Source organism: Berghia stephanieae, chromosome 3 (assembly GCF_034508935.2).
Source record: "Berghia stephanieae isolate SIO BIC M18660-M18661 chromosome 3, UCSD_Bste_1.3, whole genome shotgun sequence".
NCBI lineage: Eukaryota > Metazoa > Mollusca > Gastropoda > Nudibranchia > Aeolidiidae > Berghia > Berghia stephanieae.
Genome location: NC_088362.1, coordinates 73,492,984 through 73,519,130, shown reverse-complemented (window position 1 = coordinate 73,519,130; position 26,147 = coordinate 73,492,984). Strand labels below are relative to the sequence as shown.

At 34.6% G+C, this 26,147-nt stretch overlaps 1 protein-coding gene across 1 annotated transcript in view; it reads left to right on the top strand.

The window, feature by feature from the left end:
- LOC144968406 (uncharacterized) overlaps positions 1-26,147 on the top strand; it is a 170,456-nt gene that overhangs the window by 66,691 nt on the left and 77,618 nt on the right. The window contains exon 2 of the mRNA XM_078906716.1: positions 15,470-15,548. Within this exon, the coding sequence (XP_078762842.1) occupies positions 15,479-15,548 (70 nt within the window). The 5' untranslated portion in view covers positions 15,470-15,478. The remainder of the gene's footprint in view (positions 1-15,469; positions 15,549-26,147) is intronic.

Genomic DNA, 26,147 nt, shown 5'->3' with positions numbered 1-26,147 from the left:
GTGCGTAAAGCTAAAATACTCACAACGTCCGCTTCCCGAATTAGTGTACCGTCACACAATACAATGTGTATCCTTAAACGATTAGTCTGATTAATACTATTTAGTGAGAACCAGTCTGTGGTGAGAACTACTCATAAAGATGGCTGGCTAAAAACAAAAACAAAGAGATGAGTGGCGTCAATTTCGTTCTATCTATAGAAAACAATCGAATGGTGATAGCGCTCACATCACGTGATCTCATACCATTGATAGAAAACTCCATAACTTATACTATGTGACCCGTTATGACAAACTGGTATTAACCCTCTCCTTACCAATCATAGGAAAACTGTCACATTCGTTACGATACAACCAATCATTTTCTCATTATGATTTCATTTGTACATTACACAATTGAAAGAATTTTTCCAAACAACATTGTGTGTGAAGTAGATACCCATTGCTTTTCTGTTTGAGTAATAAGAATCTATTATTGTGTTGGGTGAGTGTGAAGTTTTGGGGATAATTCTGAAAATGGCTGATAAGGAGAGAGTTAAGTCGGAATGAAATAGATGAAGGAATTTTAGTTTAAAATCAATTCGGTTAAAATTAGACATTTAATTATTTTGAAGTCTAAGAAAAGACACGAACTATATTCCATGAATACATTTATTCTAATTTAAGGTTTTTATTCAAACTAAAAATTCAATCGGTTTCATCCCGACAAAATACCGTTTCTACACAATTAGTCACTTATGTATGTGATGAATAAGGTGTCAGTTGTGCTTAAAACAATTGATAACACTACTATCCTCGATATGTTATGATCATATCATAGGTTTTTGAAAAATATCGATATTTCCCGTCAGGAAAGTGAGAGGAGAAGGCACTTATATAGATAATAACAAGAAATGCATCGAGTAGAGAAGTGTTAGAGGACAATAGATAATACACATTTTGCGGCGATGGGGACTCAAACCGTAGCCATCTTTAACATATATCCTGACACTAGAACCCTCTAGGACTTACAGTTTGACGTCATTTTAAAGGTTTGTGCAGCGTATAGTGAGTTTTCGTTAGTAGAGCTCATGTGATTCCATTGGTTGAATTATTGAATTCAACTCACGATTTGTTTTCTTTTGCGGCCTAAGACTTAGATTTTGACGTCATTATTTTGGTCAGTGTCAGGCTATATTATAAGTTGACGATGGCCACGCTCTAAGCCACGACCAGACTTTTACGGCACATCCACATCCGCATGGCCCACGACAGAGACGTTCTACAATCGATGCTAACTCTATACCACTCAAAAACAAGATTTGTCCTCTTGCACTTCTCTACTCATTTCAGGTCTTTATTCCCGTCACGGGGATAGGTAGGCTTTTTGACATATGCAACTCTGAACATATTATAATGATTGGTTATGTTTTGTAGATAGTGTAGACATAGTGTTGCCGTACACTGAAACGAAAAATAAAACCTTTTAAACAATTTTGGCCAGATAAATCGTCCTTTAATTATCGATGGATTAAAATACCCCCCATCTTGTCAAAAAACTTATATTATACCTGGGACTTCTTTCTAGCTTAGTCTGGCATCTTTCATAAAACTTGTTCAGATCTCTATCTTGCACCGGTACCTGCTCCATGGTTTCTTAATTTCAAAATTATAGGCAGGGATATTGTCAGAATACCATTGGAAAAACGTGTCTAAACCGTTATTTGATTATATGGATTAATTAGAAATTCGGCTCAAATGGATTGGTGCTATAAATGTATATATTTACCCTTTTGGAGTATAAGATTTTACCATAAGTAAGTTTTAAAGTTTGCATCTCTGAACAGTAGAGAGAATTAATTGTGATGAAGTCAAAGAGTTATAGAAAAAATCCTCATTAAATGCAACCTGATGGCATTCATCTCGATATTGAACACAGACTGGCATGCAAGTAAAATGTCAACTCATTTTCTTGGTCTCTAACAGAACGCAATCATCAATTCTGGCCAAAAAAAAACCCCAATTACTGTAGATTTCAATTGATTTAAAAAACAACCAGCTTGTTACAAAAATTCCAACCCTAAGGTTCCATTTGAAATCTCAGGGTTTAGCAATTTGTCAGTTAAATGTCCTTTTAATCGGTCAGAATTTGAAGTAAACGTTTTCTTGTCAAAATGGAAAAAATATGTTTTATCAGAATAGATAGAGCACTGTCCTTAATACCCATTGCCTTTTAACCCTTTGAGGGCTAAACGACGTGTCTTTTTAATCAATATCGTTCCCAGTAATTGTAGACAACCTATTTTAGCAAGAGTAAAGTAATGAGGGTGATACAAGTTGTGTTGTAATGCTATGAGATCGTCTCAAGAGACATCTCGCAATAGGTTGATTGAGGATTATTTTTATTACTTTAGTTTAAGCAGGTAACAACAAGAGATGAAGTGAGTAGGAAAGTGCCAGAAGACAATAGAGAATAACAAATTTTCGCCGCAGTGATGAGGGTTTGAAAGGTCGCGGGTTCAAACCACCATCACCACCGCGAAAATTGTTTATTATTTATTGTCTTCTGGCACTTTCCTACTTACTTCATCTCTTGTTGTTACCAACATAAGTGCCTGCTGCACTCATTTTTCTGATTTAGTTTATGCAAAGGAAGTTATTAGTTGTATATTTTCAAAATAATCCGGACTCAATATTTTACTGAGGTCCAACTGACGATATTGCTGAAAAGCATTTTTTAAAAAAGTGACCAGAAAACTTTTCCTTCAAACATCCATCGATTAAATTAATTCCCATCATATCAAATTATATTCTCAAACCAGGAATTTCTTTCTTTAAGTTCGAGGATTGACAGTTTAAACAAAAAGGGGCCTTTTAACTCTCTCCTTACCGAACATTTTTAGTATTTTCCAAAAATGGCAGGCTTACCCAACAGAACAATTGATTTTCTAAATTCAAACATGCTCTCTACAAAACAACTTTATGTTCTTATTAATTAAAAGAAGACAAAGGCCATTCTTTAATGTTTATGATGTACAAAATAAATCTGAAAAAGAAAATGGAATATTATGTCGTAACAAATGTGACGATTTTGCTGCAGATAGTTAGCAAGGAGAGGGTTAATCAATTTATATTGGAAGTAAGAGTTTTCTAGCCAAAATTTTAAAATTGTCTTTTCATTTCAAAGTACGACAGAGTATAACAAAACACGATATTGGACCAAATACGTAACGACTTTTATCATCATCATCATCATCATCATCATCATCATCACCACCACCACCATCCTCATCCTCATCATCATATAATAATTTAATTATATAATATTTTTCATAATTATCATATAATATAAGCATACTCTCAAAGCCCGCCATTAAAGAGGTGAAAATTTGAGGATCAATTACATTCTTTCATACATAACATGACATATAAGACGTATTAAATTTTTAATTTAGATTGATGGAAATATTATAATGTTTCTTATTAACAAAGGAAATGAATTAAGTTTTGCCAGTGAAATGGCAAAGGAGTGATGAAAATGTATTATATTTTGTTTGAAGTTCATGACGCAAGCCTTTTATTATTGCGTGGAAGGATTGGTTAGGGATGGGGGGGGGGGGGGGGGGATTTTGTTTGTACGTGTGTGAGTGTTTGTTTATGTATGGTTGTGATTAATTTATATACAGATAGACAGATATATATATATATATATATATATATATATATATATATATATATATATAGAGAGAGAGAGAGAGAGAGAGAGAGAGAGAGAGAGAGAGAAATGGGGAGGGGTGGGGAGAAGTCTGTGGAGAAATGATGGGAAAAAAGGAGATAGACGTCTACATATTGCTGCAAAACAGAAATACAATATTTCCCTTGAATTTAAATGCCAGTAGCACATGAACTTTTCGACGGATTGCGAAATTGCAGTCGTAATGACAATAATGAACCTCAAAAGGTATTATGTGGGGGTGATTCAGGTGCTAAAATCAAATATAAAGTCACAGTTTATCACAATTTAGTTTAAATTTATATTTTTATTGAAGACAATGGATATGGTTTCTGAAGGTGACAAAATCGGTAGCCTTACATTTAACTGAAAAACACTATAATATGTCATCTGGTTCACCACAGCACAACACCGTTTTGAGTCGAAGATCACATAGAATGTTGAGACAACTTTGCTTAAACTATAACAATAATGTGTGGGTTTTGTAAAATGGCACGAAACACCTAATCACTAATTGTTTTTAAAAAAGAAACCTCAAGGACAAAAACAAAAAGTTTAAAGCAATTTTTAAAATATGAAGGTGATGTTCTAAGACAATAACTCTGGAGTCACGAATTCATTACCATTTTTTCCAACACTACGGACAAGGCCATTGCAAGTTCTAAACATGGCAACGACGTCATCATAAAAAATATATCGATATTTGTATCAATTCTGTTACATAGACACAGTGAAAATATAATTCGAAAAATAACAACTGATTTTAATAATAGACAATAATTCTGGTTTTTATTTATCCAAATAGAAATAGAAATAGATAGATAGATAGATAGATAGATAGATAGATAAATAGATAGATAGATAGATAGATAGATCGATAGATAGATAGATATATAGATAAATAGATAAATAGATGGATAGATAGATGGATAGATTTTCTTGTCTAAATGAATGCTGATTGTTAATAAACATAATCCATCCTCGCTCTTTTAGGTCCTATAATCCTAAAAATCTTCCCATACATCTTGTTATTGAAATAGTAACATGCTACCTCTATGCAACCTACTCATTATTAGTACTTCGAAGGAACTGGCTATTATTGGGAACCCTGCCATTCGTTTAATCAAACCATTAAACGGGCTTGCTTAATTGGCTTGACACGTTTCTTCCTTGACACGTTTCTTCCTTGACACGTTTCTTCCTTGACACGTTTCTTCCACTTTATAATCTGTTCAAGAAAAAAAAAAAAGAAATTTATGCATATTGATCTATATATTTGTAAGAATGGAATGGAATTTTACATTGCACCCATTTAAAATTGAAAAATAAAATGTATAGCACTTATCCATAGTATTGTTGAAATACATATAATATTATCCGTGTTGCTGAGTGGTCAATGCTATTTCAACATGTAAAGGTTTTATGATGAGGGTTGGGGTACAAATAACGTTGAAAAACATGATTCTGATAAAACGATATTCTTTCTTGAAAATTCAAATCCAAAAAAATCGAAAAATATTCGATATACCCATTCGATGTGAACATATAATTTACAGGTTTGATAACCGGATTCGATTATGGGCTCCTTTTAACATTGTTGGAATGGAGAACATTTTGCGTTGGCTTGAGAGAATTTCAATGACAACAACGGAAACACAACAATTTGGGTTATCAGACCTGAACTAAGTAAAAAAGAAAAATCAAACTTGAGCTTTTGTATAGAGCAATATCCACTAAACATGCTCAAAGCGCTTTACAAGGGGACCATGAACAACAGCACCACGTAACATGTAGAACGGTACATGAGGCCTGTTAGGCGATATTACAATTTTTTTTCGACAGAGACAACGCTGTTAACGGCCGGGTACTCATTTTACACCTGAGTACGGAGAGAGAATGTGAGTAAAGAGCCTTTTCCAAGGACTCACCTATGCGCCGAGCGAGGCTTAAACCAAACCCAGGACCTTCCGATCCGAAAGTAAGTGTCATACCACTAGACCACATAGCCGCATTAAAAAACCTCGTACCAACTCAACTCCTTGAACAAAAGGTGGATAGTTCCATCGTCCTGTCCAGCCAACAATCCATCATCGGAATTCCCCAAACTGCGATGATACATCACAACCCCATCTGCAATGTATTTTATAGTACTCGTCCTCTCCAGACCACGTCGTCTCCTTCAGCCAGTTTCATTATCACAGCAGGGTATAGAGGCTTTTCAAGACTACACGGCTAATCTATATCTCCATCTTGTTTGTCAGAAACCTAATCCCCTAATCCATTTTGTGACGAACTGGGGGATTTCAAAAACAAATTGCTTGGTGGATTGGGTCAAGTCGGAGCTTGACTGATTCCAAATAGAGTCATAATATACTTTAACATACTTTGTCACTGAAGAAAATGTTTTATTCCGCATTATCTCTCTAAGATGTTAATCTTCTTAGTTTTTTGATCTTGTAGACAATATAATATTATTTTTGGAAACAATGCGTTGGGAACTAGGTATATTGGAGTTTTTTTTTTGAGATATTAAAAAAGAAAGTGAGTCGTATCTTAACAACAAATCTCTTTTTCTATATAGATAAGTAAAGATCGGTCACAAATATTGGTGATGGAATATTTACATCAAGTAAACATGGATGTTGATTTACCTGCACATATTATTTGCAGGCCTGATAACCGACTGTAATTATGGGCTTGTAATGGATAAGACTTTGTGTTGGTTTGAGAGCTTTTCCATGAAACCAATGAGCGCATTATACAATTTGGGTTATCAGACCTGCAAATAAGTTCACATTGATGTTGATGGTTAGAGTCGATGAAGAAATAAAAACTAAACGCAATAATTTGTTTAGTATTTATTGCCTAATTACTTAACTCAGAAGCCCGAATTTACGACAGGAATTTACGACAAATTCTGTAGCTTAATGTAAAACAATTAGAGTTCCAGGCAACCATTAAGCCCAAATCGAAATTCAAGTTTAAACTATGAAATCAGTGGAGGGTCATACGTTTGTTTATAAATAGAAATGGGGCTTTTCGTTTATTTACACTATTTCATTATAATATTTACTGTTTCTTGAGGATTTTGTAACACGAGAAATGCAATATAATAACGTAAAATGTGAACTACGTCCTCAAAATGGTATTATGTTAGGATGGCTTAAATACTCAAAATCGAATTTATTGAGAATAATAAGTAACCTGGATTAAGTTTATATATTATATTGAGTGCAATAGGAATAAAGATCCTGATGATTACAAAAACTGAAATCTCACAAGTCTGGTTATGACGGTTTTGCAATCACTTTTTTTTGACATTGTGTTTAACGCCACATAACACCTGTTTTAGACGGAGGGTGAAAAAGTTACAATGTACTAGAATAATAATAATATATAATATAATAATAATAATAATAATAATAATAATAATAATAATAATAATAATAATAATAATAATAATAATTAATATAATATTTAAAAAAAAAAAATAAAATAAAAAATAATAATAATAATAATAATAATAATAATAATAATAATAATAATAATAATAATAATAATAATAATAATAATAATAATAATAATAATAGTCAAGTATCATTATATTGTAAGCAGTAAGAATAATTACATAATATAAATTTCGAGGGACGTACAGATTATATAATTGTAAAGCTATAGATATGTAGTAAAGTGTACATTGAATTCAACATATCAGAAAATAAATTGAATAAAAAGCTAAGAAGTAGATACAGCATAATAATAGTGTTAATTAACTGAGAAAAATTAGATAGTATAAATTACATCAGAAGGACCAATGTTAGAATGAAATGATAATGAAAATTAAGTTTTTCAAAGCTATTACTACGTTATTAAAATATATGGCTTTAAATGGCAGTATAAAGGCAATACTGTTTTGTTTGAATAATTTGATTACGTTGTCTATTTTATATCATTTAAAAAAATTAAGAGATGAACCTTCAAGACGATTTCTTAAGTAAAGAAACAGCGTTGGGTGGCAGTATGGTCTTTGCTATGCACTCAAAAGGTACCAAGGTCGACTCCCCTCCGCGATGTGTGGCTTTAGATAAGTCAAGTCACCCCAGCTCAATTTGCGGCGCTGCACTGCGACACTTTCCAGAGATGTAAACACAATTTATTTCAATAATAGAGCTTGTAGTTTATTAGATCCAAAGAATAATAAGATATATTGATATTTCACCTGACGCTGTTATTTTAACACAAACAAACAATCATCGCCAGTGTTTATTTTATTTGAAGAAAATCGAAATTTTTCCAACGATATAATTTCAAAACAAATGAAAATATTGTATTGTTCCTATTTTAATAAGCTTGTTACCCCGTATCATTTACCCGAACAGATTTTAATTTTTAAAAATTAATGTTAATATTTCGTTGTGAGCTGGCAGAGATGTTTGCAGTACAATCAATAAATGTTATAGCTTGTTAAAATTGGTTGGAATAACAGAATTATATAAAATTCATATGTTCACCTGGCATTCTCAAATTACATATTTGTTTAACGTTTCAGTCGTCTATGAAATTAGAATATGGCTTGCGTTTTATCCTGGCACACCTCTCTTCTCTCTCTCTCTCTCTCTCTCTCTCTCTCTCTCTCTCTCTCTCTCTCTCTCTCTCTTTCTCTCTCTCTCTCTCTCTTCTTCTCTCTTCTCTCTCTCTCTCTCTCTCTCTCTCTCTCTCTCTATATATATATATATATATATATATATATATATATATATATACATATAACTTTTCCTCCCCCTTCTTCCTCCTCCACCGCCTCCCTGTTCTCCTCTCTCTCTCTCTCTCTCTCTCTCTCTCTCCCTCTCTCTCTATCTCTCTCTCTCTCTCTCTCTGTTTCTGTGTCTCAGTGCCTGCCTGTCTTGATTTATTTCTCTTATCTTCTAATTATATTTTTTTCCTTGCTTAACTCTTACTCTATTTAATTCTTTCCTCTCCTTCTCCTCCTTTTCTCTCTCTCTCTCTCTCTCTCTCTCTCTCTCTCTCTCTCTCTGTTTCTGTGTCTCAGTGCCTGCCTGTCTTGATTTATTTCTCTTATCTTCTAATTATATTTTTTTCCTTGCTTAACTCTTACGTAAAACGAAATGATTCCCGGAAAGGAATTTAAAACAGTATGCATATTGAAAACAAAGAAACAAACCAAAAAAAAAAAACCCCAACAAAACAAGCAAAACAAACAAACAAAAAAACCCCAATGAAATAGATGGGAGGAGTTTGTTTGATTCAAGAATGTAAGTGAAAATATCCTCTGGACATCAAATTCAAAGAAATCAATTGATATAAAAGGTGTGAGATCTTTTGTTTGCTCAATGGCATTATAAAGACAATAAATAGATTAAAGGAGAATGGAATTTGCACAAATGAAGCGGAAAAGGAATAAATAAACCTATATATACAAAACAGAACAAAAGTAAAATAAACATAATCTAAGGAACAAAACCCAACTCAAATTGTGAGGGATTTCAAAAGTATAAATGGAAACAAACAAATAAACAAACAAACAAAAGTATAAATAGAATTAAACAAACCAACAAACCGAAATCATAAGCTTTATTATTGTAAACAAAATACAAACATTGGCTTTTATAGCACTGAGCATACATTGGATTCAATAGTCTGATGTCACGTCGCCCAGTAACGGCGCCATCTTGGTTTTAAACAAAGAAAATCGGTAATTTTTATTCTTCATGCTGGCTAGAACTTTTCATATGTCTTGTTATCAGAATGTGTAAAAGTCAAAATGTGATCAGATATATAATGTTTTTATCCTCTGGATACACGTTGATGCTCGTCGGAGAAGTATTTCATAAGGGCGTCCGCCATTATTCCGATAGTTTAGAGCCAGTTGCTAAGTTACCATGCGTCATTACGAGGGAAGTGACGTCATGACTGTTGAAGAGTAGTATGAAACGTTAACAGTCCACTTCTTAGTTTTGATGATTTGCTCCCTGTGCACTTAGTATTTCAGCGATTTGTCGGCCAAACTATGTGTTGCTCATATTTTGCAATAAGGTCAGTGCTTTTGTCCTTGCCTGGTGTAATTTCTTCTTGAACTGACGCTGTCAGATATAAAACCCTTAGACAGAACAAAATGATTTTATTAATCTTTTGGGGTAATGTGTTTATGGAGCCCATCATGAAAAAAAATGAGACTGAAATAACACAGTCTTGGGCCGCATTGTAAGTTAATAAATAAAATAAAAATCTAATTGCCCAATGACAGGCTCGAACAGTAGTCTGGCTTTCGTTAACTCGTAGCCTGACACTGACAAAAACTTAGGTCAAAAGAGATGTTTATAACCACGAAAAGAAGTCGTGAGTTTTATTCAATAGAAGGAACAAAATTGACGTCACTCCGATTTTTGTTCTTGTTTTTAGCCAAACCATTTTATGAGTAGTTTTCACTAAATTGTATTAACCAGATTATAAGGTTGCACAAAGTTTTGTGTGTTGGTACGTTATAGATAGTTCGAAGATGACGTCACTCAGGCCTTTGTTATCGTTTTTGCCATCCGCGTTTGTGAGTTGTTCTCACTAAACTGTATTAACCAGACTATAAAAGTTCATGGTTACACAGAGTTTGTGTGTTGGTCCGTTATACTTCCGGATGGCAATGTTGTGAACTCCTTGGCCAAGCGCATTCTATCTATAGATAGTTCGAAGATGACGTCACTCAGGTCTTTGTTGTTGTTTTTTGCCATCCGCGTTTATGAGTAATGCTCACTGATATGTATAAACCTGACTATAAAAGTTCATGATACACACAGTTTTGTGTGTTGGTCCGTTATACTTCTGGATGGCAATGTTATGAGCTTCTTCGCCAAGCTCATACTATCTATATCGTAGCCTTCGTCAACATATTATCGATAGTATGCGCTGGGCTAATACGCTCACTACATTGCCACGCGGAAGTATAAAGGACCAACACACAAATCTATGTGTAACCATGAACTTTTATAAAAGACTTGTCTTTTGACGTAATTTTTGGGTCAGTATCGGGCTATAAGTTAACGATGGCTACGGTTATATCCGGCTGGCGGATGTGGTGACTAATTTTTAACTAACCGCAAAGCAGTAATAGTTCAACCAATTGGATCATTTATTTCCTTGAGTACTACTTACAAACGACAACTAAATAGGCGCTAAACAATGAATCACGTCGAAAGACTATAAGTGAGCGAAGGCTACGCTCGAACTCGGGTTCTCCCGTGTTTACTACAATACCTAATCCCCATATTGAAACATTTCTTGTTCCACCCACACGATTTTTCTAAACAATATTAAAGGATTAACTTCTCCCCCGAAATGAGGTTTGCAAACATCACCAAGCGATTTATTATTAAAGGAAATGAGGATTGGCGATGTCCGAGAACAATACTGGTTATTGTTTGATATCATCTTGGTGTTTGGTGATGCAAAAATTAATTCTCTTGTCTGAACTTGTCCAAACTTGCTCGGATTAGAGGCAAAGGGATGTAATGAAACAAATAACATACCGATTTGCTTCATTCAAAAAATTATCGAGATTGTCAATTCTCTATTCAAATTATTCGCTTTTTTGTTATGCTATTCAATATTAATTGTGTGGGTGACAATCACCACATTAATAAAAGGGAACCCTTTACGGAATTGAACATGTGTATTATGATGAACTTTTGAGGTTTCGCCACCAGAAGTTACATAAAAATGTGTTCCTATTATGAGGTTGTTGCTGTTGCTGTTGTTGTTATTGTGCTTCTTCTTTGTCAATAACAACTTTTCGTCTTCTTTCTTCTTCTTCTTCTTCTTCTTCTTCTTCTTCTTCTTCTTTTTCTTCTTCTTCTTCTTCTTCTTCTTCAAAGGGCTCGGTGATTTCTACAAGTGACCAAAACTCACAAATCACACATATCATAGTACAGAAAAAACAACAAAAGGCTTTGAGCTTTTATAAAGCGCAATATCCACTCAACCAAAGGGATCCCTCGCCAACAGCAACACTTAACATGTAAGAAGAGACACATTATAAATATATAAGCAATAAGCCACAACAACGTCTTATTACGATTTCATCTTCTATATCGCCAGTAAGATGAGCATTATGAGAGTCGCTGACCCGTTACTTTGTGTTTGTCATTGACCAGGTCATAGATCCCCACCCGTGTACTTGATGAACTTTAAGGAAGTTTTAAATTTTCATTTTATTGTCATGCTTTTTCTACTTATGTGATTTTATGAGTAGATAATTATTAAATCAAAGTATTATAATTTTTCTTTGCTACTTAGTCAGACCGACTCGGCGAGTAATTCTCATTCATATGACTTGATTTAAATAAGTAGATGCACTATAATATAATTTGTCATATCAGAAACCCAATAATTTAAAAACATGTAGAATTCTCTTTAGGGACTGACTAACAGTGGGGCTGGAACCTGACTCGATAATTCCCCCCCCCCCCCCGACTCCCCTCGTCCCAATCGCTTTATATTCATAATTGATCTGGGGATTGTTAGCATGAAGTTCTTGACTAAATTATAAAGTATAAAATGGAAAAAAAAATGATACTCTAGTAGTGAGGGGTACTTATTCGCAGGCCAGGTTACCCAAATTGTTACAATGGGAATACTCTCAAACCAACACGAAATATTATCCATTGCAATGTTGTATCAAGCTCATAATTGCATTCAGTTCTCAGACCTGGAAATATGTGCATGTAGACCAGGAAGTATTGGATTTTTGGACTTGAAAATTTTTTCTATCATTTTAAAATCATTTATTTACATCTTGTATTTCGTCAATTTAATACCGTAATTCCTGCAAGAATGAATTTCGCAATATTTACCCTTCAATTGACTATCCGCAGAACGATATCAGAAATGTAACGTTCATCAACGCACATTTGACATAAAAATTGGTGAATAATGAAAATCTCAATTTTATATTGTTGAATGTTATTTCATGTTTATTTACAAAGATCAAACAGTGTCGCAATCGCTGTCAAACGTCGGGAAACAATCAATAAAAAGTCTAAACACATTTCAAGCAAAATCAAAGATGAAATAATAAAACAACAACAACAAAAACCATATGGAAACATAACAAAAGGCCAGATAAAACTCTTTTATTGTTTAGATTAATCGTTCTCCCCCAATTTTATAGGATAAAAAATATTATTTTTCAATTTAGATCTACTAAGAACTTGGAAAACCGCTGATCTCCTGATACCTGTCAAACGGAAGGTTTGGGGTTTTATCTCCAGTCGAGGTAGACTGATAGAAATCAGGACATATTTTTTTTCTTGAATTTATTTTTTTGTCTTTTGGTATTGTATCATCCACAACTGTGTTATGCGTACATTAAAAAAAATTTTTTGACCGGGTTTATGCGCATACTTTTGTGCAGCTATGCGATCTTGTGGTATGGCACTCGCTTTCGGATCGAAAGGTTCAAGGTTCGAGTTCTGCTCTGAACGGCACATAGTTGAATCCTTCGAAAAGGCTCTTAACTCACATTTTCTCACCGACCTGGAGTGTAAAATGGCCGTTAAAAGCCTTGTCTGCGCCGGAAACAAATTTAACGTCGCCTAACAGGCTGTTGTTTACAATAACAATCATCTGTTAAAAAAACCCAGCTATATTATTATGTCTTTACATTAACGTTCACTTAACATTTAATAGACGTGGAACGGTCAGAGGACAATAATCTTAATTCACCTCTTTCCATCAGTGACACGATGAATCAACTATTAACCATCTAACGGCGGGATTCAGAAGTGACAAACGTCACTAGACCTAAATTCTATTTAATTGTGAATAAGACACAAAAATACAAAAAAACTAATTTTAAAAACTGAACCGAGATGCATGGTGATGTGGTATTCGTTATGGAAACCCTGCAAAATGCGGGATAAGAAGAAGAAGAAGAAGAAGAAGAAGAAGAAGAAGAAGAAGAAGAAGAAGAAGAAGAAGAAGAAGAAGAAGAAGAAGAAGAAGAAGAAGAAGAAGAAGAAGAAGAAGAAGAGAAGAAGAAGAAGAAGAAAAAGAAGAAGAAGAAGAAAGAAGAAGAAGAAGAAGAAGAAGAAGAAGAAGAAGAAGAAGAAGAAGAAGAAGAAGAAGAAGAAGAAGAGGAATATTAATAATGATAATAATAATAATAATAATAATAATAATAATAATAATAATAATAATAATAATAATAATAATAATAATAATAATAATAATAATAATTATAAAGACCGAATGCCGTTCTATTAGTTGAAAAGAGTTTTTAAAAAATGTGACTTGAGTGATTTTGAATTATTATTCACTTTTCAGCAATTAACTTCACTCCGACACTCATTGTTTAAATTAAGTTTAAGACGGTTGATCACGATTTTCCTTTAACAGATAGTCAGTAATACCTATTTTGACAATTTATTTTATTTGGGGAAGGTCGAATATTGCCGTTTTCACCAAGAAAGAAGTAGCATTGATGCAACTCTTTGGTCCCAACACTTCCGATTTCAAGGAAGTTATGACTTCTATCTTGGTGTAAATAAAGATATGATGTGGATTTCGAGTAGAGCCGAACCACGCCTGTTCAGGGTTAACTAGAGTGATGATCTCAAAACGAGAATTCTCCGCGTCCAGGTTTTGTTTTCTAGACGATTCCCATGAGGAAACTTTTTAGTTTGTAATTTAATCTTTTATTTAATTGATGTCTTTATTTAGTTTCTTTATGGCCGCCAAATAATCAATCTAAACGCTCTTTAAAAAACAAACTATGCATGGAGAGGAAATGCTTTGTTATAAAAAGGCAAAACTTCAAACGTAAAGTGTTTTTGTTATATTGCCATAAATTATAATGTTCTGGCTTGTTTTTCCCCCGATTACGGCGGCATATATTAAAATGCCCAAAATTTGAATTGAATTTACAAAAATACGAGACGTGTTTTTTATTGACGATAATACAGAGGCTATTCAAATGATCCATCTCTAAGACATAAAGGATATTGTATATTTGCACCACGTCTTCCAACTGGTGTCAACGAATTCAGGGACTGAATTGTAGCTGCCGTATACTTTATTAGAGAGAGAGAGAGAGAGAGAGAGAGAGAGAGAGAGAGAGAGAGAGAGATAGAGAGAGAGGGATATATATATATAGAGAGAGAGAGAGAGAGAGAGAGAGAGAGAGAGAGAGAGAGAGAGAGAGAGAGAGAGAGAGAGAGAGACAGCACAGCTCTCCAGGAAGTGTGGCTTTACTTCAAGAAAAGATTCCAATTTAGGATGCCACTTGTATACCGTACCGGCTGTAATTATAATGTATAAGTTTATTAACTTTTCAGCTTCTTGTGACTAAATTTTAATTACAAACTACCTTTAATTAGATGTGAATTTTAGGTGTGTAGGTATATATCTTTATTGTTTTCCAAGTCGTGGCCCTTTGATGATTGATGAATCATTATTATTGGTATACTGAGGGTGTGCTCTTGGAATATACATCCCGTTCCCCATTTGAACCATTTCCCTTCGTCTTATTTATTCGCATGTGCCTTTGACAAAGTATACTATTTCTATTTGTAAAAAAAAAATAACTATCTGCCATTTTATAAAAATACATTGTTGAAATGTCACAAACTAAAATTTCACATATCTGGTCATTTCGTGTTTAATACCACTAGTTGTCAGCTTCTGCATATCGTCATGATACCGTCGTCTTCAGCCGTTTGGTCACAAATCGTTTTTATATTCTTTATCTTCCAGGAACCAACGATGAACACAGTGACCCTCGCCTTGTTTCTTCTGGCTTTGCTAGGACTAACCACAGGCTACTGGCTTAGAGGTAGGTCACGTGAGATTATGATATTATATATATATATATATATATATATATATATGTGTGTGTGTGTGTGTGTGTGTGTGTGTAAATCTATATGTCCATATATCTTCTGTCTACCAATGTATCCATGACATCAGTCCGTATTAATCTACACCAACCAATTAATCAATTCTATCAACATATAAAATGATATAGCTGTCTTTTATTGAGTCATGTATCATCTTGCATAAAGCATCTATTTTTCTATACCAATTTATGCGATCTCAAATAAGTACACTGAGGGTGTGTTGGAATATACATCCGTTCTCTATTTGGACCATTTCCGTTTGTCTTATTTAATCGCTTGTGCCTTTGACAAAAATCTATACTTTTTGACTAACTATCACATTTTTTGTCTTTTCCCTTCTTAAATTCTTAAAAAACAAAAGAAAACAATCTTTCTTGACATCCTAATAATTGAAGTTTTGCTCTATAATATCAGTACTTAAAAATTACTTAAAACTTTGTGATATTCTAAAAGTAAAAGATTCATGATTTTCTCTTTGAGAATGTTTTATAAATCTACATAACAATGCGTTAAACTAATATGTCTGTAATTTCTAGGTTCGTTTCTATTGCCCTTGATAAATGACTTAGCGATAGAAATTTGTTAAGTAAGATAGAAAGAGGATGGGCTATTTGTATTGGAATTTCCCAGAGTAAACGAGGATAAAGACCACCCAGACCAATGCATTTTGTTACACCAAGTGCTACTGAAATTCAATAACTTTATTATCCGAAACAGAATCATCATTGATATAATTTCCATCTTCTTTATTGTCAACGAATGGGGTATTAGCGTGTCCTCATTTACAAAAACAATACAAGATATTGCTGCTGTTGTGCCATCATTCTTCTTCTTCTTCTTCTTCTTCTTCTTCTTCTTCTTCTTCTTCTTCTTCTTCTTCTTCTTCTTCTTCTTCTTCTCCTCCTCCTCCTCCTCCTCCTTTTTCTTCCTCTTCTTCTTCTTCTTCTTCTTCTTCTTCTTCTTCTTCTTCTTCTTCTTCTTCATCTTCTCCTCCTCCTCCTCCTCCTCCTCCTCCTCCTCCTCCTCCTCCTCCTCCTCCTCCTTCTTCTTCTTCTTCTTCTTCTTCTTCTTCTCTTCTTCTTCTTCTTCTTCTTCTTTCTTCTTCTTCTTCTTCTTCTTCTTCTTCTTCTTCTTCTTCTTCTTCTTCTTCTTCTTTCTTCTTCTTCTTTCTTTTCTTTTCTTTTCTTCTTCTTCTTCTTCTTCTTCTTCTTCTTCTTCTTCTTCTTCTTCTTCTTCTTCTTCTTCTTCTTCTTCTTCTTCTTCTTCTTCTTCTTCTTCTTCTTCTTCTTCTTCTTCTTCTTCTTCTTCTTCTTCTTCTTCTTCTTCTTCTTCTTCTTCTTCTTCTTCTTCTTCTTCTTCTTCTTCTTCTTCTTCTTCTTCTTCTTCTTTCTTCTTCTTTTCTTCTTTTTCTTCTTCTTACTATTAATATCATTATTATTATTATTATTATTATTATTATTATTATTATTATTATTATTATTATTATTATTATTATTATTATTTTTATTATTATTATTATTATTATTATTATTATTATTATTATTATTATTATTATTATTATTATTATTATTATTATTATTATTATTATTATTATTATTATTAGCGTAAGTATTGGTGGTATTACCATTTTTTGATGGTTATTAGTGGTATCATTTTATATATTGGTTTCAATTTACCATTCTGTTTTTTACATTCACGTTTCCATCAAATTGTATGGCTTATTGGCGAAAGAACGGGTTGTAATTCAGCCAATATCTATATATCTAGTTACTTACTTCTCTATCTATCTGTCTGTCTGTGTCTATCCGTTTTTAATCTGTCTATCTATTGTCTATCTGTCAGTCTATCTATCTATTTGTCTATTCATTTGTCTATTTATCTCTCTATCTTTTTTCTCTATAAATTTTGTCCTCTTTTTCGGTCAAACTATTATTAATCTATATATTTTAATGTGGATCCAAATACCTTTCTGCCAATTCTTACCAATTATCTAAAGTCCCTTCATTTATCTGTTTGTCTGTTATTGATCTACAAAATTCTGCCGTGCTCTGGAAAACCCCATATTTTAAATTTGGACCAGAAAACTCGTCCTTCAAATATCGATCGATTTAAATGACTCTTATCTTGGCAAAAAAACCCCTCTCAAACCTGGGACTTCGCAAACTCCCAGGTTTGCGTGTTTTTGCCAAGATTATGGTAATTTAAATCGATATATAAATATATATATATATATATATCTATATATTTGAAGGACGAGTTCTCTGGTCAAATTTTCAAATATGGGGTTTTCCAGAGTACAGCCGGCAGAATTGTCCTTCTATTTTGTATATCATTCTATCTGTCTGTGTCCATTTCATCATCTTTGTTCCTGTGACTGTCTTCCACAATCTGTCGATCGTGTCCGTCCGCTGTCCACCTGCAATTTCCAACCAATTTTATTGTCCTGTGATAGAGGCGAGTACTCATTCACACCTGCCTTTGTTTGCGCGTGAGCGTAGTTGAAAGCGGAAGTGGCAGCCATTTTTTCTCTCAGTCTAATTGATAGCCAGTCATTGTTTGGGGACAGACAGGGATTACAAAAGCCTGATGGAAACTAATCGATACCGAGAAAAGTTTACGCCGATTTAGATAACGCTCTTTTTTTCCGGTTTTTCTTTATGACCTTTTCCTTCTAGTCTATGCGGTCTTTGTTAGAGTCTGGATTATAGAAATGCCACTGCAATTCGTTATAATATTATCTGGAATTCTAAAGCAATAAAAAAATTGCAAAGAAAGGAAAGAAAGGTTGACTTTGATAGGATTTCGATGAGTAGGTTAAGATATCTAACCTTCCGACTTAACCTCGTATCATGACTAGGTTTTCTTGGGGAAAACAAAAATAATGAAACAAAAGTCTAAATTATATTAGAGAGAGAGAGAGAGAGAGAGAGAGAGAGAGAGAGAGAGAGAGAGAGAGAGAGAGAGAGAGAAGAGAGAAGGCGGGGGGGGGGGGGGAAGAAAGAGAGATTGAGAAAGATAGAACGTGTCTGTGTGTGTGTTAGAAAAAAAAAAAGATAGAGAAAAACATAGAAATATAGAGAGAAAGACAGATGGATAGAGATGGATAGAAAGTGATATATATATTATAATTATATATATATATATATATATAGATGCATGTAGAGACAGACAGATAAATAGATAGATAGATAGACAGAAAGATAAATAGATAGATAGATAGATAGATAGATGGATAGATAGATAGATAGATATATAGATGAATAGATAAAGAGAGAGAAACGGAGAGAGAAAGAGAGAGAGAGTATGTGTGTGTGAGTGAGAGAGAGAGAGAGAGAGAGAGAGAGAGAGAGAGAGAGAGAGAGAGAGAGAGAGAGAGAGAGAGAGAGAGAGAGAGAGAGAGAGATTATAGTTATTTTTATTCGGATCAGTTAAGGTTTAAACTCTATTCTAAAATAATTCCCATATGTGGACCGCCGCCTCGAGCTAATTTGATGTCGTGTAAGGCTGAATCGAAAATATAATTTAATTAATGCCTACAATACACTGGTTGAGCTCTACAAGAATGGTTACTGAGATGAATTAATTTTGTTTTCTGTACTAGAAAATAATTGAATACTCTAGTTTTCACCTTGAGATTCTAGATATAATTTTTTGGTTAAGACGTAATCCTATATTGAGACGACTGGAATTTGAGACGTGGATGGGGGAGAAGAGGGGGGGGGGGGGGGGGGGGGTAGTTTACTAAGAAGCAATGAATAATTTCTCAATAGTGAAATGTAATAGACTTTACGTAGCCACTTCACGTCCCCTGGTCTCCGCGATTTTTAAAAAGGCCAGATTGGTAAAAATACTAGTTTTTCCAGAGTACGGCAGTTGACTGATTATAGCATAATCACTGAACACAACGTTTCACGAATGAATAATATAAGATTTCATGCATTTCACTGAAAGAGAAGGAAAATCGCACATAGACTTCAATATCATCAACATTTTCAACTAAAGCCCAACATCCCCGCCCACCCCCAGGCTCAAAGCGTGAATGAATCTCAGCGCCCTGAGTAACATAGTATCAGTAAACCATATTAGAGCAGCGTGGACTCATTCAAACACGCTCCGATCCAAATCCAATTCCATCGAAGGGAAAGTCGTGAAATATACACGATTCTAAATAGAGAAATCCTTTGTCAACAACACGGCTATAAGGACATCCCGATAAGCGGCTGTCTCGGCTTGTTTCATTGCTGCTATTTTTATAATTGAATATGGGTTGAGATCTATTGTAGCTACGGTCACTTGGCTTGCGCTGTTTTGGTCCCTGGTTCGAGTTGAGTTCTTTGAAATGAGTCTTTAATTAAAATAGGTAGTGGCCGACAACAGTGATGAATCGTGTAGACAATTCTTCTTCTTCTTCTTTGTCTTCTTCGTCTTCCTCTCTTTCCTCCAATTTCCTTTTTGTTTTTCTCTTTTAAATGTCTTGATTGCAGTCTGGATGGTTTCATATATATATATATAATTTTTTTCATACATCTTTACTCCCAATAGCAGGATGGGAACTATCAGAATTTTCACTTATGAGGTTTAAACAATATCAATTAATCTCATCGATTACTCCAGACATTTTGTGTAAGGGATTAGAACCATTCTGTTGTTTGTCTGTTGCCCTTGTCATGTTGTAGGGACATAAATTGGCTTAGCAGACGACATTAATGGTATAACCGGAGAAGCCAGACAACGAAGAATTTATTTAGATAAATATAGGAATAACCAAATGTATAAATGAATCAATGAAGATACCGTATAAAGGTGCTTATACTTATACTCTGTTTTCCAACTCTGATCCCACGTGTTCTTATATTTCAATCTCATAGGGCACAGAAATCGTGACGTAGCAAATTAAACTCTTCCGGTTCTAAACTCATTGAAAGTGTATATGCAAACATTCTTTCGGGGGACTAATAATGAATATGTTACTAATTGAATCATAAGTTGGCATAACTATTTTACAAGCAGGATGTATAGGCAGATTCTTAGGATTTCGGGACGTAAATAGCGAGGATGGATGATATATTTTTGACAACCGGCATTTATTTAGGCTAGAAAATAAGATCCCATCACTGTGAAACCAGAAAATCAATAAAACAAGGTCTGTGTCCAGTCCTCCAGTAGGAAACTGGTTTTACACATCTGCCCTTTGTACCCTATTCAATGTCATTATGGTCAATAATAAACTTTTAATATAAAGAACTAAGTGACACATTAGGGGGTGGGCACTGATGTTTGGTGTCCAGTCGAGACTGTTGATCCTCTGGGGTGATTATTGCTTATATATTTTAAAAACTGTGTCTGTCATATCTTCTGACACACATTTTTATATTAACCAGTTAACTATCTGGAAAGACACTCATTAAAAATTTTGGCTAAAAGACTCGTCCTTCAAATATCGAACGATTTAAATGGCCCTCATCTTGGCAATCAGTTTCAAAGCGATGGGGTAGTCGAGCCCTGCCCTTGCCATCTCGATGTTTTTCTTCTAGAGCATTTAGTCCTCATTTTACTATACTGCACTGTGGCTGACGCCTGGATTATCGTATTCTTTTCTCTATTAAGCTTTTTAAAATAATTACCCCCAAGAACGAAAAAGTGATGCGCATGGGACTGACAAGAATATAATTTGTAAATAAATCAAGTAGGTCATTAACTCTGATGGAAAAAAAGCCATTTTTATGACTTCATAGTGAGATTTGAATATAAACACTCTCTCGAGTTTAATGCGAGCCGAGTGAGTTACCGGGCGGGACATCACGGAGACATACAACAGCCATGCCTTTTTATTGTATTCTCTCCTTATATACTACAGCTCGTTCTGTGTATAAGGAAAGGCGATGTGAATTTATGAAACGTCTTAAGCATAATTCTTTACATTAATGTTATATGATGTCAGACTTAATACAAATTTAATGCCGGCATAACGATGTCAATGTCATATTCATATTAGAAATAAATGAAATATTTATTGGCGGTATGGCTGTCTCGATGGGGAAATTAATCTCATGATATTTAATATTTCCTGACTACTCTGCCCTTCTTGATAGCTCTTAATAGAACGCCAAGACTTATAGTTATAGCGATATAAGGAAAATAGCTGTAAATTATAACATGATAAAAATGATATTGATTGGTTTGTTGTTGTTGTCGTTGTTGTTGTTGAATGATGATACAAAACAGTTGTTTTTAACTGTTTCCATCCAAAGCCTTTCCATTTTGATCTTTTCAGTAGTATTATTTGTGAATATTTATCTCTTGCTGATCAAGGTACAGAAGCTATGCATTCGCTAAATATGTATTGATAACCACAACTACATTGTGTTTCGCATTTTTTGGGTTTTAATTTAAACGTCATGTCAGTTGAAGAAGGGGAAACCCAAAACGTCAAAAACTTTCGCATTTGTTAATACTTCGTGGCAGAAATTTTACATTATTAGCGTTGTTTTCTTAAAAATACCAATAGTATCGAAAATTATCGGAATATTTCATGTATCACTGCAATTCTACAAGCACTTTACCAAGAAATGAATTAGGGGTTATTTAGATTTACCTCGTACTTTCCAGAGAAAATTGAGATCGATGGTTTCCAAGATTCTAATCGCCGATCAGGGGTTGAAAAAGTCGGCATCTGATTATGTTATGTCTAGGAGTCTCCGATAAGGAAGAGACAAAAGCAACTACAGCAAAAGCAACTCAAAACGGGCTTAAATAGAGTCTGGGAAGCAGATTAATTAATTTAGGACACAACCATCAAGTATTGTAACATGGTGGAACGTGTACTCATTAATGTTTTAGGAGTACAACGAAAGTTATTTCTATATGACTTGCTTTCTTTATAACAATAATTAAACAGCCTTGGCTGATATAACAATAATTGAACAGTCGTGGCTGATATAACAATAATTAAACAGCCTTGGCTGATATAACAATAATTAAACAGCCGTGGCTGATATAACAATAATTAAACAGCCTTGGCTGATATAACAATAATTAAACAGCCTTGGCTGATATAACAACAATTAAACAGCATCGGCTGATATAACAATAATTAAACAGCCTTGGCTGATGTAACAACAATTCAACAGCCTCGGCTGATTTAACAATAATTAAACAGCCTTGGCTGATGTAACAACAATTCAACAGCCTCGGCTGATTTAACAATAATTAAACAGCATTGGTTGTCACGTAACCAGTAAGGCTTTATTACTGTACTCGGTTGTAATACGCTTGTTAATTTTGGTCAAAACATGTTGCTTCAGATATCAATAGTTTCAAAGTAGACCTTTTTTTAAAGACGAAAGTTTAAAAGACCCGTAAAGGTGTGTCTGGCACTGCTTTAGATCACGGCTCCCTATTTTGTCACAATGACTCGTTTCAGACCTTTGTCAAGCTTAGGGTCTGATCATTGGGGGGGGGGGGGGGGGGCAAAATAAAATGTGCTTTGCCATAGTACGGGACTTTCGTCGCATACGTCATGGGATAGATAATAGGGAAAAGAAAAAAAATAGAAATTACTGCTGTTATATAACTAAACTCCCAAAGCTTTGTTTTCCTTCATGACGACTTCCAATCACAGTACATTTGTGTTGTTGATGCCACTTCATCTAAATTTGATTACTGGTTCTCTTTTCCCATTTATCGTTCTAGTCGGTCGAAAAATCACTGACTCGTCATCACAATTTTATTGTCAACCGTCCTCATCGCCTCTCTCACATAATCAATCAGACAATGGCGCCCCAGGTTATCCCATTTTATTGTCTCCAACTCAGGCATAGTAGAAATCAAAACCAATTGCCCGTTTCGCTTGTCAGATTGCGTTTCCTGAGGGGATTCCGTTCCTATAAAAGTGTTATTCATTAAATGTCCTGCCGTTTAATTCTTGGACGCCATCGATTTGTCAATTTAGACCCGAAAGCAATTGATGTCAATAGTTTGAGTAATACGGCTTTATCTACTTGGCGCAATGTTATTGGTATTGGCAGTTTGGATGTAGATCATGATATGAGCTAGTTTGAAATAGGGAAAGGTAAAAATACTAGTTAAATTGTAATGAAATTGGTTCATTGATAATAATAACAAATAAAATATATATTTATTGATATAGTTGTCAACTTTCTGAGTTTGGGACTGACCCTATGACATTTATTCTCTGTTTTCATCTGGTACTTCTCCAAACCCGATTTTTCTCAACAGTAAAGAGCATTTTACTTAAGCCAACTTGTTCTTAGTGTTGACTGGAGCAAGATTTCGAGTCCTTTCGGGCACAGGTTAAAAATGTGAAGCATTTCCAGGAATCCACACGTATTTGCTTATCCTCTTGGTGCTTGATCAGCACATGAGGCTGAAACGGTTGGATGCTATTTTTGTCATATGTTCCCAACACCATCCAAGAAATGAAAGCTAGTGGATGGTCTTGGGGATCCACGTTTGCACACTCCTTTGTTTCATTTTAGTTTTATGTTTATTGGTGAGTTATGCTCCAAAGGGGTTTGTATCTTTAAACGTTCAGATTTTGATTTTTTTCAAAATAATTTTGAGAATGTATTTCTTCTTGATTGTTTCGTAATTCCTTAAAGACCAAGAGATGAATAATGATAGTCGCTTTCGGATCGGAAGCTCCTGGGTTCGAGCCTCGCTCGGCGCATAGTTGAGTCCTTGGAAAAGACTCTTTGCTCACATTCTCTCACCGTACTCAGGTGTAAAATGAGTACCTGGCCGTTAACAGCATTGTCTCTGTCCGAAAAAAATGTAACATCGCCTAACAGGCGCTATGTCCCGTCCTAAATGTTAAACGTTGCTGTTGGCCAGGGACCCCTTGTAAAGTGCATTGAGCACATTTAGTGGATATATTGCGCTATATAAAACCTCAATTTAAGAATTTAAGATTTGTTATTGACCGAAGCAAAAAGGAATACTGTCTAAATCATTTAATGCCATGAAAAGTGTAGATTGATGGGTGACTTTCTAAAATTATTCTTATTACGTATTCCTATTAAATGTACTTAAAGGATTTATTCATATTACCCTTTAACCCATAATATGACATGATGATATAAAACGAAGTTTTTGTTTTATCTTGTTATTGATTTTAAAGTTTATTTTTAAAACTCATTCCTAGCCCTCAAAATTGCAACAAGTTTCAACAATAGTTCTTTGGAAAGGGAACTTGATGGTTCTTGAAGTCTGTTTTGTCTCTCAGGAAATCAAATATCAAGTTGTCATTTGATTGACAGGTTCGATCCCTTGTCAGCAAACAAAATCATTCCAATACTCTGCACGGGATAGAGACGGATTATTGATAGCCATTAACAGCAATAAAATCTGTGCAGTGGATCGTGATGCCCGATTGTGAATCACAAGGGTTATTTGGTTTCATAGCAACCATGCCTGGCTGTAAGCAGGAATCGGGATAAAGAGCGTTCAGAAAACGTATGGAGCGGGCACTTGTATCAATAATGGTGAGAAAAAGAGGGTATGGAGAAAGTGTGAGATGGAAACAGAGAATTTAAAGTTTGACTGGATAGCTCAGTCGGTTGTGCGACCGCTCGCAGTCTTTTCTCTCGGCGCGTAGTTGAGTCCTTGGAAAAGGCTCTTTACTCACATTCTCTCACCGTACTCGGGTGTAAAATAAGTACCTGGCCGTTGACAGCGTTGTCTCTGTCCGATAAAATTGTAATATCGCCTAACAGGCGTCATGTCCCGTCTTACATGTTGCGTGTTGCTGTTGGCCAGCGACCCCTTGAAAAGCGCTTTGAGAACTTTTAGTGGATATTGCGCTATATAAAAGCTCAATTTTTTGTTCTTTTTTCTCTCCCGGCCAGGCGGAGGGTGTCTTGTCAATGGGATCCTGAGTTTGGCACTGACCCCGTGATTTTTTACTCTCTGTTTTCATCTGGTACTTCTCCAACCCCTATTTTTCTCAACAGTAAAGAGCATTTTACTTAAGCCAACTTGTTCTTAGTGTTGACTGGAGAAAGATTTCGAATCCGAAATATTCACCTTAAGGAGTAAATTCTTTTTCAAGCTTTCGTACTATTTTTTTCTCCCATACCTTTTAACTGCTGTACTCTGGAAAAACTCGAATTTAAAAATTTGGCCAGAAAACCCGTCCTTGAGATATAGATCGAATTAAATGACCTGCTCTTGGAAAAAAAAAAACTCACAAATTCCGCAAAGTCCCGGGTTTGAGCGATTTTTCCACGAAGAGGGCCATTTAAAACGATCGATATTTGAAGAACGACTATTCTGATCAAATTTTTTTCCAGTGTCTGGCAGTTATTAACTAGTTAAAGTGTCCTTAATCTATTAATGCATTGCGTTTAGGAAAAATACCCATAACACCCGCCAGCTGGATATAACGTACCAACACACAAAACGGTGTGTAACCTTGAACATTGATAAGGTCATTGATTGAATTTTGTGAAAACTAATCATAAAAATGGCGGGCTAAAAACAATAACACAGAGCCGAGTGACGTCAACTTTACTTCT